This window comes from Herpailurus yagouaroundi, unplaced genomic scaffold (assembly GCF_014898765.1).
Source record: "Herpailurus yagouaroundi ecotype Mexico unplaced genomic scaffold, PumYag 139, whole genome shotgun sequence".
Lineage (NCBI taxonomy): Eukaryota > Metazoa > Chordata > Mammalia > Carnivora > Felidae > Herpailurus > Herpailurus yagouaroundi.
This window is the reverse complement of record NW_024412394.1, coordinates 18,081,686-18,099,130: the sequence shown is the minus strand read 5'-3', so window position 1 is coordinate 18,099,130 and position 17,445 is coordinate 18,081,686. Positions and strand designations below refer to the sequence as shown.

At 41.8% G+C, this 17,445-nt stretch overlaps 1 protein-coding gene across 3 annotated transcripts in view; it reads left to right on the top strand.

The window, feature by feature from the left end:
* The window catches only part of PKHD1 (PKHD1 ciliary IPT domain containing fibrocystin/polyductin), a 475,556-nt gene that overhangs the window by 47,817 nt on the left and 410,294 nt on the right, over positions 1 to 17,445 (top strand). For all 3 annotated transcript variants that reach the window (XR_005789774.1, XM_040473753.1, XM_040473752.1), the window contains exons 21-27: positions 81 to 250; positions 2,970 to 3,108; positions 5,773 to 5,900; positions 8,390 to 8,574; positions 9,478 to 9,600; positions 11,641 to 11,746; positions 12,223 to 12,498. Coding sequence is in view for 2 of the 3 variants with exons in the window: in XM_040473753.1 (XP_040329687.1) it covers positions 81 to 250; positions 2,970 to 3,108; positions 5,773 to 5,900; positions 8,390 to 8,574; positions 9,478 to 9,600; positions 11,641 to 11,746; positions 12,223 to 12,498 (1,127 nt within the window). In the remaining variant the exon portion in view is untranslated. The remainder of the gene's footprint in view (positions 1 to 80; positions 251 to 2,969; positions 3,109 to 5,772; positions 5,901 to 8,389; positions 8,575 to 9,477; positions 9,601 to 11,640; positions 11,747 to 12,222; positions 12,499 to 17,445) is intronic.

The window sequence follows — 17,445 nt, the reverse complement described above, 5'->3', positions numbered from 1 at the left end:
GTCTGTGAACTTGGGTTCTTCAGGAAAGGGTCTCAGGTGCACACAGAGAGGTCCATTTCGCCTGTGGTCTTGTTTTTCAGCTGGCAGTTCACTTGCATGGACCTCTGGGAGTCTTGTGTGCACGAGTATTCCCAGCTGCCTCTGGCAAAATCCTCTGTGTTGGTTCATCAGATTGACCTCCTCCCTCTGTCTCAGGAGACGAGTGAGTTCTATGTGGATGAAGTTATTATTGCGGACACAAATGTAACAGGTGAGCATTCAATCTGCTTTTGTCAATGGGCCTGTCAAATGCCAACCTCAAACTTTTCTGCTGGGGGCTGCTCTTCTCTTAATGCAGAGAGAACACGTGATTTCCCATCTTGTCTGCCTTGGTTCTAGAAAGAAGATGGGTTTGGGATTGTGCATCTTTGTTGCCTATATCTCTTTAGCTAATTCCTTTTTTTTTTTTTTTTTTTTTTTTTTTTTTTTTTTTTTTTTTACTATTTATCCAATGCTTGCTCTTGCTTCTGTGCTCTTACCCCAATTTTACCACTTTTATGCTAAGAAGACTTGGTTTCCTCATCTGTAAAATGGGCACAATGAGGGCCCTATCTTATGGAATTACTGTGAAAGCTAACTGAAGTATAATGTAATGAAGTCATTACTGGTCCTAGATCATGGTAAGTGCTCAATAATATAAGCAGTTATTATTACTATTATTAGTCCAGCAGGATTTCTCCACCTCCCCATGAATTAATATCTGTCATGCAAAGTGCTGGAAGGAACAAGGTAATATCTTGCCCTATAAATGGGCTAAAGGTCTCATTTATGCCTTCAAGGCAGACTCAGATAAAGGGAGAGAGTAACTGTCATCATGAGAACAGGCTTGTCTTGCTTTCTGCCCATCCAGATTCCTCCCACTTACCATTCAGAGCTCAGGCCTGGCTCGCCCTTTCCTCCATCAAATCCCCCTTGAGGTCCCCTAGGCACAGTGACCTCCCTTGGCCTTGCTTGTCCACGAGTCTTGGGGACCAAGAGCTCATCAGGGGTCTGACTGAGGCTGGTGGAGCTCCCAGGCTTCCAACTTTTGCTCACTTTCCCTTTTCTCTTTTTTAGTCTTTTGCCTGAAAACTGCAGAGCTGAGAGCAGAAGAGCTTGGGGGTGGGTGGCAAGAGGACTCACTTTCAGCCCTGAAATCTCATCACTATATGATACTCCTCAAAATTCCATGTTTTTTTTTTTTTTTTTTTGAGAGAGCAAGGGAGGGACATAAGGGGGGTGGGGAGAGAGAGAGAGAGAGAATGAGAATCTCAAGCAGGCCCAATGTGCAATGTGAGGCCCGATGCAGGGCCCGATTCCACAGCCAAGAGATCATGACCTGAGCCAAAATCAAGAGTCAGATGCTCAACTGACTGAGCCACCCAGGCAGCCCTCAGAATTCTCTTACCTGTTTCGTTGGTTTAAGTGCTTTTGGGGCATCTGGATCAGATTGAATTATTTCAAACGCTGTTCATGTTATGGCACATTTAGACGATGACAATATTCACACGGTGTGCTGGGATAATTACTTGAATTTCTTGGGGCCTAAGACAACTGGCTGGGGCCTGGTGACCCCCTAAATGCCATCTAGATTCCCAGAGTGCTGAGGGGATCAATATTTCATGTGCTTGAACCCACCGGCTGGGAAACTCAGAACTAGATGATACTCTTTCCCTGCTCCCAAGGGGAAGCCCAGGATCCATAGCACCTTCTCACTGCCCCCACTTTTAACCATCAGATGCTCCAGTATGTAGAACCATCTAGGGGGGAGGTGAAGAGGGAGGCAAGAAGGGCAGGGTGGCTTGGGTAAAGCTGCCTCTTTCCCACTTTGTCTAGGTTCCCTGCTGGTGATGACTTTGCTTTGAGGATTATTTAAAGGCAAGATGAACTCTATACAATTGGGCCCTATATTCATACTTCATACTTTATATTCTCTCACCTAATCTTCTCTGTGAAAGTTGCTTTTATCTAGCGGTGGCTACCATTTACTTCTCATTTAGATCTCAGAACCCTGTGAAGTGGTCCTATTATCTCCACTCTATAGATGAGGAAACCAAAACTAAGAGGGTTTGAGTATCTTGTCCCAAATCACGCAGCTGGGGTATGGAGGAGATTGCAATCTGGAAACCAGAGCCAAGCCTTCAATGATTCTATACCCTGCTGAGCAAATAAACATTTATTGAGCACCTACTGTGTGCCTGATGTTGTGCTAAATAAGCATGGGGCATGTCAAGATGTTGCCTTTACACTGTCCATTGTCTCCATTGTATAGTCTTGGGGGAGAAGGTATCCTTTACCCAGGGGAAGAGGCTATTAAAATAGATTGTGCTGGTCACTTAAATTCTGCCACCTCACTAAACTCTCCCTGCCATGCAGACTGATGTATTGCGATTCCCACTTTACAGAGGAGACAGAGACACTATATTTAGCCAAATGGAAGTACAAAATCAGGATTTTAACAGTAGTCTGTTTCACAGCTTGCACTTTTTCTGCACACGTGCTGACTCATGCTGTTGATGAACACTCACATGCCTCCAGTATGTGTCTGTGTGCTCAGTGTTCCTGAAGAAGATTAGCTGTACATTCCTGGAGTTGCCAGTGGCCTTGGAAAGGGAAGAAGGAAAGGGTAGCAGTCCACACGACGATGGGTTATCTCTGTGTGGGTGCCTCCAACAGCCTAGGGAGGGATGTTTGTCTGGGTTGGGGCTTATCAAACTTTGCTATGGAATTCGTTTTTGTCTCCCTAAACCATGCCTTTATATTTTCCTTTTGGTATGAACTGACTCCTTCTACCTACTCTTCCTTTGCTTTTCATGGTGGCAGATATGTAGGAACCTCTGCTTTAAATGTGTGTTGAGACCTAAGTAACTCAGCATCTGCAGTTGGGATATCCCACACACTGGGCCTTCCATCTTGAGTTGCTTGCTAACGATCACATCATTGGTCTCTAGTTTCCCAGGCAGATTCTGGAACAGCTTGCCCAGGTGGGAATCTGGTGGAGTCGCTCTCTGTGGTGGGATCCCCTCCGGTCTACAACGTAAGCTTTTGGTTGGCAGGTTGTGGCCAGGAGCTCCCACTCATCACTGCAAGGTAGGGAGAGGTCTCTGCTTACTTGTCCCTTCTTAGGATTGTTAGTTCACCTGTGGGGACACAGAGGTGGGATTTTAATCAGGAAGAGCTACCTGACTTGTTGCTTAACGCTCCAGTTTTCAGTTTTAGGAATGCAGGAGCAGACTCACCTGGAGGTCTTGTTACAACACAAATTGCTCGGCCCTAAACACTTCATCTCTAACTCCCTAAGTTTGAAGGGGGGCCTGGTAATTTGCATTTCTAATGAGCTCTCAGGCAATGCTGATTCTACTGGTCTGGGGACTATGCTTTGAGAACTAATTTCTAGTGAATTTGTTTTAAAGTATTTGTATTTTTATGCTGTTCAGTGGTTCCCATTACCACTGTTTTCTGTTCACTCCCCTCATTCATTTCCCATATATTAATCTTATTGGACTCTCTTAAGGTGAAATGAAATACTCTAAGGAATAAAAATAGCTATTTCTAAGAATTTACCACCAGATGGCACTAGATGCCCATAAGCATTGCTTCTTAATAGTCAACAGAGTCTATCCCCAGTTTACAAAGCAGTAACTAAGTATCAGGCTCCTCCAAACTCCTGGACACATGTATGCTCTAGTTCGTTCTTTTAATTTTTCACATAGTTGTTCTTCTAATTTTTCGCTTAAACCCTAATAGGACGGAAGAATTAAGATGCTCTGCCTTTAAAAATTTTCTTTCCATCATTTTCTAACTTCCAAAATGAGTCCTACTCATACATACCATGCTTGGGATGGCATATAAAAGACAGGGGCAGAGAGCTTGAATCTGTGGTCTACTTTCCTTGACTCTGCGTTCCAGGGCCCTCTGGGTGGGAAAGATGTGAAAACCATCAATAGAATCAAGGAGTGACGGAGCTGAGGTGGACAGGCAGCCAGCCATCTTAGCCAGGCTGTAGTCCTACATTCCAAGTGCCAAAGCTTTAACTCAGGCTAGAGGCTAATTTAGGTTACTGTGAACAGATCCACAATAGAATGGTCCTGGAAACATGCCTTCCTGAGATTTCATCAAGTCCCTTAACTACTTCTAGAAGTCTCCCACCTCAGCAAGAAAGGACCCCCTTGGCCTGGCCTCTGCTAGCTTCATCCCCCAATGCAGACACCATCACTATTTGTTTATAGTTGTATTTATGTACATCAACATGTAGTTCTCAGATAATATTGATGAAACCATATGTGTTCATTGTTGAAAATTTAGAAAATACAGAAAAGACTTAGAAAAAGGTAAAAACAAAATCATTCATAATCCCTGTGCTTGGAGATAACTTCTAACATGTTGGACGCATATTCCTTCCAGTGGGGAAGTTTATTTCTTTTGAGACAGAGACAGTGTGACTGGGGGGAGAGGCAGAGAGAGAGGGAGACAGAGGACCCCAATTAGGCTCCATGCTGTCAGCACAGAGCCCGACGTGGGGCTCAAACGCAAGAAACCGTGAGATCATGACCTGAGCCAAAACCAAGAGTCAGACGCTGAGTCACCCAGGTGCCTCTGGATTCATCTTCTATCCATTTTTCCTAAGCAGTTTTTGTATATATAATATGTATACTCTATACCGTATTTGCTTTTTATTTTTTTAAGTTTATTTATTTATTTTGAGAGAGTGAGCAGGGGAGGAGCAGAGAGACAGGGGGACAGAGGATCCAAAGTGAGCTCCTTGCTGACAGCAGAGAGCCTGAGGGGGGGCTAAACTCACGAATCACAAGATCATGACCTGAGCCAAAGTCAGGTGCTTAACCAACTGAGCCACCCTGGTGCTGTATTTGCCATCCATCCATCCATCCATCCATCCATCCATCCATCCATTCATTTATCTATCTATCTATCTATCTATCTATCTATCAATATATGAAATTTATTGTCAAATTGGTTTCCATACAACACCCAGTGCTCATCCCAAAAGGTGCCCTCCTCAATACCCATCACCCACCCTCCCTTCCCTCCCACCCCCATCAACCCTCAGTTTGTTCTCAGTTTTTAAGAGTGTCTTATGCTTTGGCTCTCTGTATTTGCTTTTTAAACCTCAAATTGGGACCATAAATTACGTATTATATTTGGCAATGTACCTTCTTCACATAATGGTATGAATTAAGTATTTCCCCATATCATTAATGGGCAATGTGATAATTTTTCTAAAATGTGATTTCATTGGCTGAATGGTATTCTGTCTCATAGTGGCCCATTTATTATATTAAAAGCAAGATTCGGTAGGCACTGTGTACACAGGCATTAGCTAAGCAGTTGGCTAGATGCAGTGGCCTGTGTTTCAGGCGGGGATAGAGAGTGGGGAAGCATCTGTGGAACAGGGCACTGACTCCTCATTGGTGATGCAAGTGGGATTGGAGGATTCCAAGTTCTCTGTCCCCTCGGTGCTTCAGGGCCAGAGGTGTGGAGGCCGGAGTCGTCACTTTTTACTCTGCGTCCATTTGTTCCCAGGATCAGTGCAGGGGAAGGGTAGAACACTCTGAAAGAATCCTAATATTTATGCTTCTTCCATGATGGGACAGGGACGCCCAGTATTTGGAAGGTTGAGATTGTGTCCTGGAAACACGGCGGGCTACTTGGTCTTCGAGATGGAGTCCTGTTCTTTCTAGAGTGGCACTTCTTGATGGTTACTGTGGTTAATGCTTTGGTTTTAACATGCCACAGCTCTCTGCCCACTGGAGGTGAAGAAGAAGAACCCAGGCTGGTCCAGGTGACAACCCAGAGAATACAGAGGGCAAGTCCACCTTTAGGAGGATACTTCCGCATCCAACTCCCTACTACAGTGATTCCTGGTAAAGGGGCAACTGGAGTGCACCAATTTCTCATTTCCATTTTTAGGGGCGTTCCCAGGTGAACAACACCTTGAGAGATTGTCAGGAAGAGTGACAGTCTTAAAGTTGTTTTGTTGATTTCTCCAGCATTTGAAAGTGACCTTACAATTAAAGATCTGGACAAAAACAGTACCATATTATTGTTAATATCCCAACTTTTTGTAGATGTAGAAACTCTGCGGATTAGCTTCCTGGGACAGTCATAACAAATCGCCACACACTTCGTGGGTTAAAATAATAGAAATTTATTCTCTCACATTTCTGGAGACCACAGATCCAAAATCAAGTCGTCAGCAGTGCCACACTCCCTCCGAAGGCTCTAGGGGAGGATCTATTTCTTACCTCTTCCAGCTTCTGGTGGTTGCCTGCATTCCATGGCTAAGTCACCCCAATTCCTGTGGTCACAGTGTCTCTTCCTCTTCTGTCTCAAAACCTCCTCTGTCTCTCTTTTATAGCAATATGTATGATTGCATTTAGAGCCTTCCTGGGTAACCCAGGATAAACTCCTCTTCTCAAGATCCTTAACCACATCTTTTGCAACATAGTATAATATGTACTCTTTTGCCTTATAAGGAAATATTCATGGGTTCCAGGGATTAGGGCATTGACCTATCTTTCTGAAGGCCACCATTGAGCCTAACATACTGGAACTTGCCCAGAGGTCATACAAGTAGTTGATGGCAGGGTCTGGATGTGAACTCAGGTATTTATCAGATCAGTCCTAGGCCAAGATCTACAGTAGCCATGGTCCTTCCAAAGTAAACTCCATGGTGACACCATATGCTATTGAGAATGTCAGTGGTCATAACAATGTAGAAAGAGCTTTCAATGTGATTAGTGTAGAACCTTTTCTAAATCTTCAAGAATAAACACATTTCACAAAGAACAAGGAATAGAAGTGAAGGCCATTTATATGGTAAAACCACAGGAGAATCGGAAAGGAGGCTCAGGAGAGTGCAAGAGTGGCTGTGTAAAAATTGGCACATGGTCCAAAAGTCTTTTGCTCTTCCAAGAAGAAAGATGCTGGACTCGCGAGAATCTTCTTGGGTGACAGGAAAGGTGTGTTTTAAGAGGGCCACTTAGAAAAAGTTGAAGGCCATGGGATATTGGTGTCTGATAAAGGGTAGGTGCCAATAGTGCCCTGTGTCAATGAAAGCCCCATCCCTGGGTCTTGCTTCCCTTTTCATGAGCTGCAGCCTGTCTGCACATACTCCTCCTGCCACCATGTTCTATTGTGATGCTCTTCACTTCACTGAAAACAATCCAGGAAAGTCCGCCTTAACTTGGCCTTTGGAAGTGGCAATGGCCCCATTAGGTAAATGTTGAACAACCTTCTTAAATTTATTATATTATTATTATTGTTTTTAATGTTCATTTACTTTTGAGAGTGAGTGGGGGAGGGGCAGAAAGGGGAACAGAGGATCCAAAGTGGGCTCTACTCTGATAGCAGTGAGTCCTATCAGTGAGTCTGATAGCAGTGAGCAGTGAGTGACTTGAACCCGTGAACCATGAGATCATGACCTGAGCCGAAGTCGGATGCTCAACTGACTGAGCCACCCAGGCACCCCAGAACAACCTTTTTTTAAAAGGAGGAGACTCTTGTTTGTCCTTTAGAAATATAGTGGTGTATTAACACTCCAAGGCAGTCTGGAATTCAAGAGGAAGACTCTTGAGTAGTTGGAAGGTATTCTGGGTTAAGTGTAATTCTGTCTCGCTTGGTTGGCAAGCTTCTGAATCTCATTGGGTCTCATTCTCTTCATCTCTAAAGTTAGGTGTTAGGATACCCAAATGACCTACCTCACAGGGCTGTTGGGAGTAGCTAATGAAATGGAAACTTTTGGTAAAGCAAGAATCAGGGTTCAAACACAAGCAGGGCTTAAGCACAGAGTGTTGTTATTTCTCTGTGGGGATGTGGAATGGGGAAGCAGGTGGTTGAGCTTAAAAGAATTCTAATAGAGAAACCAAAGTGAAATGCCAACATTCCTCAGCTGGGTTGGCTAAGTTTTTATGGGTGTCAGCTGCTGTGCGCCTACCCCTCCCCCCCCCCTGTGAAAAGTGGCCAGCTTTTCTCTGTTCACAGGGTCGGCTAAGTTTTTCCAGGGAAAACCCAATATTTAATTAGGCTTTCAGGCATTACCAGGGTGTCTGGAGTGTATATTTTGAGTTGACAATTGAGATAGTTTTGTCTGATGTGACTATGCTCTGTGCTTGCTGTGAGATGGGATCCTGATTAAAGGTATCACAATGTAAAAAGTAGGCAGCTACTTGTATTTGCTGTAGGAAACAAATGGTTTAACTGGGCTGGGATTTCTTTTGAAGGCATAGTTTGAACTTGAGGGTCTTCTGCATATTTAGTGGGCATCTTGACATTTATTCTCTGTAATGTTAATGATGAAACTCTGTGTGGTAATTAGTATCTTTTTTTTATGTATCAAAATCTTGTCCCACAGATGTTCCTGTGAGTATTTCAGCTAGTCACCTGCGCAAGCTCTTACAGAACAATGCCGATAACTTTACATCTAGGTACCTCAACGTCAGTGACTTCACTGTAATGGAGGACCTGAAGTCTTGCTATGAACGTGTGTGGACCCTCTCCTGGTCCAACCAGGTTGGAGATTTGCCCAATTTCATCAGGGTATGTATGGTATCCCTTTTGGTAGTGTGGATTTGGTGTTCTGAAGCAATTTTGTGGAAAAAACCCCAGAATTACATGAGTGAAAACTGTCACAAATTATCTATTTTGTTCTAATATTCAAGTAAAGGGGTTCAATGATCTTTTTGGGGGAAGTTTTCAAGACATGTTTTGTATCTCATGTCCCTAAAAAAGCAATTTAAACCCAACATCTCCTTCCCTAACTTAGGGTAGGTAGTTGTTGGTCAGTGTCCACCATATAATAATTTTACATCTGTTATTGGATAATTTAAGCAGATGTGATTGACTTAGATTATCATGGAGGCAGATGGCACAGCAGAAGGAAGTTTAGAAAAGGATTTGCTGTCTCTGGATAACTACAAAACCAGATGCTCTTGCATATTTAGGGTTTTAAAAAATAATCTAATGATCATCTAGCATTTGGTTATTACAAAATGAAACCCAAGCTGAAATTTTATCCCTGTTCCATGGTATTGTAGGTCATTTGGTTTTCAAACAAAATACTGGAGTGGAGTTGGAAGAAGGATGAGAATCCTCTCATAGAACTTTTTTCCCTTACCTTTTATTTTAATATTTTGGACTGCAAACATATAAAATAGAAAAGTGTATAGAAATAAAATATCTCAAGACAGAGAAGATTGTTTTTTGTGCCTTTTTTGACAACTCTGCTTGCAAATAGATATTCGTCTAGTCTATTGGGGCTTTCATGAGCTGTTACTTACTCTTATGTTTCCAGGCTTCAACCCTTGTCACCCCATCTTCACCTTCTAGCTATCTGGTTACCTTCAATAAAATGTGAAAAGACACTTTATCATTAGATATAGACTTCCATTAGATTAGACTTCTGTTCTATCACAGAATTCACCAGAAATGTAACCATCTCAGGTCTCTGATGAGAATCTAACTGGAGTGAACCCTGAGGCAACCATGCGTGTGGTCTATGATGGTGGAGTTTTTCTTGGACCCATATTTGGAGACATGCTGGTTACTGCCAACCAGTGCACTCAGGTGAGAGTGGATGGCCCACCCAAAGTACAAGTAGTAGTTTCAAGTGTCTCAGTCCCTTCCTGTTTTGTTTTTTTTTTTTTAATTTTTTTTTTCAACGTTTATTTATTTTTGGAACAGAGAGAGACAGAGCATGAATGGGGGAAGGGCAGAGAGAGAGGGAGACACAGAATCAGAAACAGGCTCCAGTCTCCAAGCCATCAGCCCAGAGCCTGACACGGGGCTCGAACTCACGGACCGCGAGATCGTGACCTGGCTGAAGTCGGACGCTTAACCGACTGCGCCACCCAGGCGCCCCAGTCCCTTCCTGTTTTGTAACGTGGACCAGTTTCAAGGATCAGTTTTCCAATGCATTAAGCAGATGATTATGGCTGTCATCTTTCTATTTCCACGGTGCATGAAAAACACTCCAAAAATATAAGTTCTTTGTAAACACAGCATGCTATTATTACGCTTATCGATGTTATTATTATGGTACAAAAAATGGAGAGCCTCTCTGGCTACATAGGATTTATACCTCCACACAGTGGGACTGGAAAGTAAATGAGCTAAGTCAGTGTCTTTTCCTCTTTAAAATGTCTTTTTTGGGGGCACCAGATGGCTCGGTCAGTTAAGTGTCCAACTCTTGACTTTGGCTCAGGTCATGATCTCATGCCTGCGTCAAGCTCTGTGCTGGCAGGGTGGAGCCTGCTTGTGATTCTCTCTCTCCCTCCCTCTCTGCCCCTCCCTTGCTTAGGCTGTCTCAAAATAAATAATAAACAAACATTTAAAAATATCTTTTTGTATTTCTCATCTGACCATATTCTTGTTATAAGTCATCTCCTTTTGAGAAAATTGTAAAATAAGAAAACTATAAAGAATAATATAACCAGTACTTCAGTATCCAAACCAAAGATTAATAGTTGCCAACATTTTGATTATATTTTGTGTGTGTTTATGAATAAAATAGGTAAAATGAAAATGTTCTTTTTTCTTTTTAATATTTATTTTTGAGAGAGAAGAGTGGGGGAGGGGCAGAGAGCGGGGGCAGAGGATCCAAAGTCGGCTCTGTGCTGATAGCAGAGAGCCTGATACTGGGCTTGAACCCACAAGTAATGAGATCATGACCTGACCCAAAGTTGGATACTTGACTGACTGAGCCAACCAGGCACCCCAAAACTGAAATGTTATCACCTCTGCCTTCATGCCATCCCAATATCCTTTCCCTACAGTATTATAATGTAGTGTGTGTTTTTTTTTTTAAGTGTATTTTGAGAGGGAGAGAGAATGAACATGGGCACAAGTGGGGGAGAGATAGAGAGAGAGACAGGACCCCAAGCAGGCTGGGGGTCAAGAAGGCAGAGCTCAATGCGGTGCTTGATCCCAGGAACTGTGAAACCATGACCTAAGCCAAAATCAAGAGTGTGACATTCAACCGATTGAACCAACCAGGTGCTCCTATGGTGTGTGCTTTTAATCCATGTTTTATATGTAGAGCATCCAACAAGTCCCATCTTTTTCACCTTCCTCATCTCCAAGTATTGTAGAATTCTACCAGATTAACATTAGTAACAGTGAGAGGAAAAGTCATGTAGTATCCTAGTGGGGACCTACCATTTGAGGACAAAAGACCCCAAACCAATGTCCAAGTACACTGTATTCTTCAGTAACATATCTATGTAGTATGGTGGAAGGAAGGTGCCTACTTTGTTGGCATGTACCAGCAAAGAAAGGACTTTTCACAAGTATCCAGTTGAATATAATCTAGAATGATAAAAGAAAGGTCCTTGTGCAGTTTGAATTTTATTAAATTTACTACAGGGAGGAAATTTACTCAAGATTTAGCGTAGTGTAGAAATGTTAGATTTCAGCATACCTACCATCATTTTAAGAAAGCCTAACATGTTTGAATCATTCACTAGGGTTTGTTACTGGGAAATAGAAGAAAGAGAAGAAATGAGTCATTAAACATGTTAATTTGGGCAAATTTCACAAGTGCTTTATGAATACTCTCGAGCACATGAAATGCATACATTTGCCTTTAATTACTTTGCCTTTTTTCAGGTGGTTGTGCACGTGAATGACATACCAGCCCATTGCTCAGGTTCCTGTTCTTTCCAGTACCTTGAAGGGTCAACTCCCCAGGTCCACTCTGTGTGGTATTCCCTTGGTATGACTTGTGACTTGGCCTTGGGGTGGTCATGAACTTCAGATTCAGAGAGATTTGTTAAAGACCATGTACTTGGGAAGGGGCATCAGTTCATGGGGTGGACGTTGTGAGATGCAGCAGAAAGTATATTTTTTGTCCAATCTAAATGCTATGGTCATGGTGTGAAATGGAATCAGGTAGAGTTTTGGTAATGTACAATGTTTTATTCTTTTTGTCCCTTGTTTTGAAATGTTTATTTTCATTTTTTTCATTAAAAAATTAACTAGTGATCTCTTATTATTAGAGAAAATTTCAAAAGGGGGCTGTATACTGTAATGATAAATACAGATGCTCAATATTTGAGTCAGCATTCAACTCCTTGAATTTTGGGAGGGGAAGGTGAGAGGGAATGAACATTTGATTTTAGAGTTTTCTTGAATGGAGTATATCACTGAGTGATGAGAACTTTGTTCTTTTTATCTTTTTCCTTCTTTAAGATGGTGACCAGGACCTACTAGTTTATATTTTTGGAACTAGTTTCTCTATTGACCCTCAGGCCTTGGATGTTACAGTGAACAAAACGAATTGCAGAGTTATTTTCTCAAACCAAACGAATGTGGTCTGTCAGACACAGCAGCTACCTGTTGGAATGCATCCAATCTCCATGTTGGTGAGACCTTCTGGTCGTGCCATAAATGCTAGTGGTGAAGGCCTCTTCCTACACGTGGAACCAAGATTGGATGCTGTGGAACCTTCTAGAGCTGCAGAAATTGGTAATCTGGGGAGCACCCCACATTGCATCTGACTCCCTGAAGCTAACATTCTTGCCTATATACAGGAATCTAGTCCTGTTGTGTGATAAATTCTATATCCACTGTGATTCACAACTTTTTGTTTTCTGCCATCAGCATTTTTTTTTTTCTAATGAGCAACAGACTTGAGAACTTAAATGAAGTCACGTGCCACGTAAAGAATCATAGTTGGCTGATGATGTCAGGCATAACTGGATTAGTCACTGAATCACTGGGACAGTTTGGTCTAGTGAAAACAATACTAGTTTGGAAGTTAGGACATGTACCTGGGTTTTTGTCCTGCAAAAGTCAGATGTGTGACCTTAGGAGTTTCAGTTACTTGTATGGGATTTAGTTTCCTAATAACTTTATTAAGTACCTCTTCTGGGTAGTCACACTCCCTAAATGCCCCAAAGATGGAATTATTATCTTTATCTTTTAGAGGAGATAATGGTGGTGCTAAGAAGAGTGGCTTGCCCAAGGCTTTCCAATAGAAAGAGGTGGAGCTAAATGCAAACAGGAATGTTTAAATGCTCAGTATCCTGCTTCTGTGGTGCCATTCTGTCTTAGCTATGTAGTGGGCCTAATGATGTCTAACTTACAAGCCTCCTACTTTTGTGTGAGACTAATATGAGCCAACAGGTGGGAAAGGATCTTTAAAAGTAAAAAAAAAAAAAATTGCAGATATGAAGCAGAGGCCTTATGTACACAAATATTTGTAGACTGATGTACAGTTGGATACTTGGCCAGCATGCAAAGCCTACTACCATTTGAGCATTGGGGTACACAGAGAGAAGTGGGTCTTATCAGCATTGGCCCCAAGGATTGTACATTAGTGCTATGGGAACCAAGGATCTCTCCAGGCCTTCTGAGGGGCACAACTAGTTAAAAACAACCCATCCAGATTGCAAGCATCTCAGGAATGCTCATGCTGATATGTGTTGATATAAGGTTTTTAGAACAAAACTACTTTCCTTAATGTCTAGGATTTTTGTCATTGTTTATTCTCTTGGTCAAAGAACTGTGGCTTAGAACATTTTTTTTTAAAGCATCACTTCCTGGCTATAGACCCATTGCTCAAAGGAACAGCTCATTTCTGACTTTACCTTGCCTAGCACAGTGAATTATGAGGCCCACCTTACCCCCTCTCTGCACAAAAACAGAGTAAGCTTCCTCTTATTTCTTAGTGGTTTCAGGAAGGAATCAGATGATACTCAGGGTCAAAGATCATAATCTCTGTGAACCCAATAATTATTGGTTTGAATTTAGGGGCTAAAATAGTTTTCTCCCTAGATTTATGAGAGGCTTTGATCTTCCTATAAAATTACATCGCATCACTCAAACTTTGTTCAACTTCACCCCCCTACCCCACCCCCTAAATTAGATTGCAGACCCCTCAAGAGCAGACATGGGACCCTGTCATGTTCGTATTCCCTATGCAGAGTGCTTTGCACAGGTAGGATGGCCAACTGTCCTGTTTTCTTGGGACTGAGGGGTTTCCTAGAACACAAGATTTTCAGTTTAAAATGGGGTCATGGAACTCTTAGTGCTAAAACTTGGAAAATATCAGGTGAACCGGATGAGATGGTCACCCTGCCAGGGCATGCTGCACCAACAATGTGAAGGGCAGGGATTTGTCTGGAAGGATTGTACATCATCTTTCTATACTTTAGTAAAAGATGGAAAACTCAGAGAAGGGATAGTGTCTGATGGGTGCAAGTGAACTTTTAGTAAGACTAAGGGGAAAGGGAGGGGGAGAGAGAGGCTCTAGTTTCTACTTCCCTAATTGCTAATGCCAGAAACTCTCCCTATTAACCTGCCCTCTGCCTTGCCACCTACCGAGTATCCACCAGTGTCCATCAATCAATCAACATTGTAAAACCCTGTGCTAGATGCTGAAGGTCCTGGCACTCAAAGTGTGGTTCTGGACCAGCAGGATCTGCATCGTCTGGGAGCTTGTTGGAAACATAGAGTCTCAGGCTCCACCCCAGACCTCTTGAATCAATTTGCACTTTAACAGGATCCTCAGGCAATTTCTATGAATAGTACAGCTTGAGAAAGGCTGCTATTGGGAGTTTAAAGAGAACCAGATCGAGGCCTAGCAGCAAAGAATTTATAGAATAGCCTTCCATGTAATGGATACATATGTAATATAATCAATAACATTCTAAACTACTTGCCCATATGCAGAAGCACCCTTGAAAGGTTTTTTGAGGTAAATCTTGGCTTCCCCTATGTACTTCTTTGGCCCATTTCTGTGCTGAGATAGAGTTACCTTCTCGGTAGGTATGGATCCTTGTGAGGCGCCTCAACTTTCAAAGGGAGTGGCACAGTCTCCCCTCCTCTGCAACTTGTTATTATTAATGCCCACAGTAACAATGATAACAACAATTGATTTAGCTCTTATTCTTTGCCAGGCACTACTAGTGCTGGGGATACAGTCAGCTGACAAAATGACCTTTGGAGGAATGACCTGCTGGTGCTAGACGATGGAGAAATGGATGAAGTCAAGGAATGAGTCCTGGGGAAATGTCAGAGAAGAGAATTCTAGACAGAACACCAAATGATAAAGTCTTAAGTCAGAATGAGCTCACCTTCTTCTGAGAGAAGCAAGGAAGTCACTGTGGCTGGAATAGCTGGACCAAGGGAGAGGGGTAGGAGGTGACTAGGAGCAGGTCAGATGGCTCTAGGGACAATGAAAGGTTATTGGCTCTGTGAGATGTGGGCCACTGGAGGATTTCACTGGAAAAATTGACATGGTCTGACGTAGGCTGCTATGTGAGAATATTCTGTGGGGAGGCAAAGGTGGAACCAGGGACACCAAATAGGACACTACTGCAGTCATCCAGGGGTGAGACAGTGTTGGGCTAGACCAGGGCAGTATATCTTAGAAATATATAGAGCTGCCCTGGGGGGGGACTCTCTTTTTGGCTCAGATCATCTTCTTTTTGAAATTAAACACATTGAGATATAATTTCCATGCCATAAAATTCACTTCTTAAAAGTGTAAAGTTTGGCAGTTTTCTGTATTCATGTATCACAAAGTTATGCAATATCACCCCTATGTAATTCCAAGAACATTTTCATCACCTTGAAAGACATCTTCTATCCATTAGGAGTCACTCCCTGTTTCGCCCCTCTACTGATCCCTGGAAACCACTAATCTATTTTCTGTTTCAACAGATTTGTTTTTCTGGACATTCCATATAAGTAGATTCACAATACCTGACCTTTTGTGTCTGGCTTCTCTACAGAGCATGTTTCCAAGATTCATCCATGTTGTAGCATGTATCAATATTTCATTCCATTTTATGGCTAAAGAACATTCCATTGTATAGATATACCATATTTGTTTATCTCTTCATCTCTTGGTAGACATTTGAGGTGTTTGCACTTTGTGGCTATTACATACAATGCTTCTATGAATGTGTGTGTACAAGGTTTTATGTGGATGTGCATTTTCAGTTCTCTTGGTATATACTTAGAAGTGGAATTGCTGGGCCACATAGTAACTTTATGTTTAACTTCTTGAGAAACTGCTAAGCTGTTTCCAAAATGGCTGCATGATATTTCATTCCCACCAGCAGATAGAGAACCTTTTGTTCTCTATCTTTGTGATTGATGAGTACCAGTAGTGTTCTGTTTGGCTTTATTTATCTTTTTATTTTGTGTATCTATCATAGGTTTTGGGTTTGTGGTTACCATGAGGTTCATATATAAACATCCTAAGTAAATAACAGTCGATATTAATTTGGTAATTTCAGTCCAAACACATTGTTTTTTTTAAATATATAATTTAGCTTATATGTTATATATACATATGTATAATATATAATTTAACTTATATAAGTTAGCTAACATATAGTGTATACAGTGTCCTCTTGGCTTTGGCTTTGGGCTTACATACAACACCCAGTGCTCATCCCAACAAGTGCTCTTCTTAATGCCCATCACATTTTCCCCACCCCATCAACCTTCAGTTCTCTGTATTTAAGAGTCTCTTATGGTTTGCCTCCTTGTTTGTAACTATTTTTTTTCTTTTCCTTCCCCCTTGGTCTCCTGTTAAGTTTCTCTACTTCCACATATGAGTGAAAACCTATATCTGTTTTTCTCTGACTTATTTCACTTAGCATAGTACCCTCCAGTTCCATCTACGTTGTTGCAAATGGCAAGATTTCATTCTTTTTCATTGCCGGGTCGTTTTCCATTGTGTATATATACCACTTCTTTATCCATTCATCAGTGGATAGACATCCCAAAGCATGATAGATGGTTCCCCATGCCTTCACTTTCTTTCTTTTAATTTAATTTAATTTAATTTAAATTAAATTAAATTTAATTTATTTTTGAGAGAGAGAGAGACAGAGTGCAAATGGGGGAGGGGCAGAGAGAGAGGAAGACATGGAATCTGAAGCAGGTTCCAGAGCACAGAGCCTGACACGGGGCCTGAACCCACAGACTGCAAGATCATGACCTGAGTGGAACTCGGATGCTTAACTGACTGAACCACCCAGGCACCCTGCCATCCCTTCACTTTCAATCTTCAGGTATCCTCAGGTCTAAAATGAGTCTCTTTTAGGCAGCATATAGATGTATCTTTTTTTTTTTTGGCATCCATTCTGATGCCCTGTGTCTTTTGATTGGTGCATTTAGTCCTTTTACATTCACAGAATGTATTGAAATATATGGATTTAGTGTCTTTGTGTTATCTGTAAGTTTTAGGCTTGTGGTGATGTCTTTGGTAATTTGGAGCCTTTGCTGCTTTCCACACACAGAGTCCCCTTTAGGATCTCCTGCAGGGATGGATTAGTGGTCATGAACTCCTTTATTTATTTATTTTATTTATTTTTTTTTGTTTTTGTTTTTTATTTTTGTTTTTTTATTTAAAAAATTTTTTTTTCAATATATGAAATTTATTGTCAAATTGGT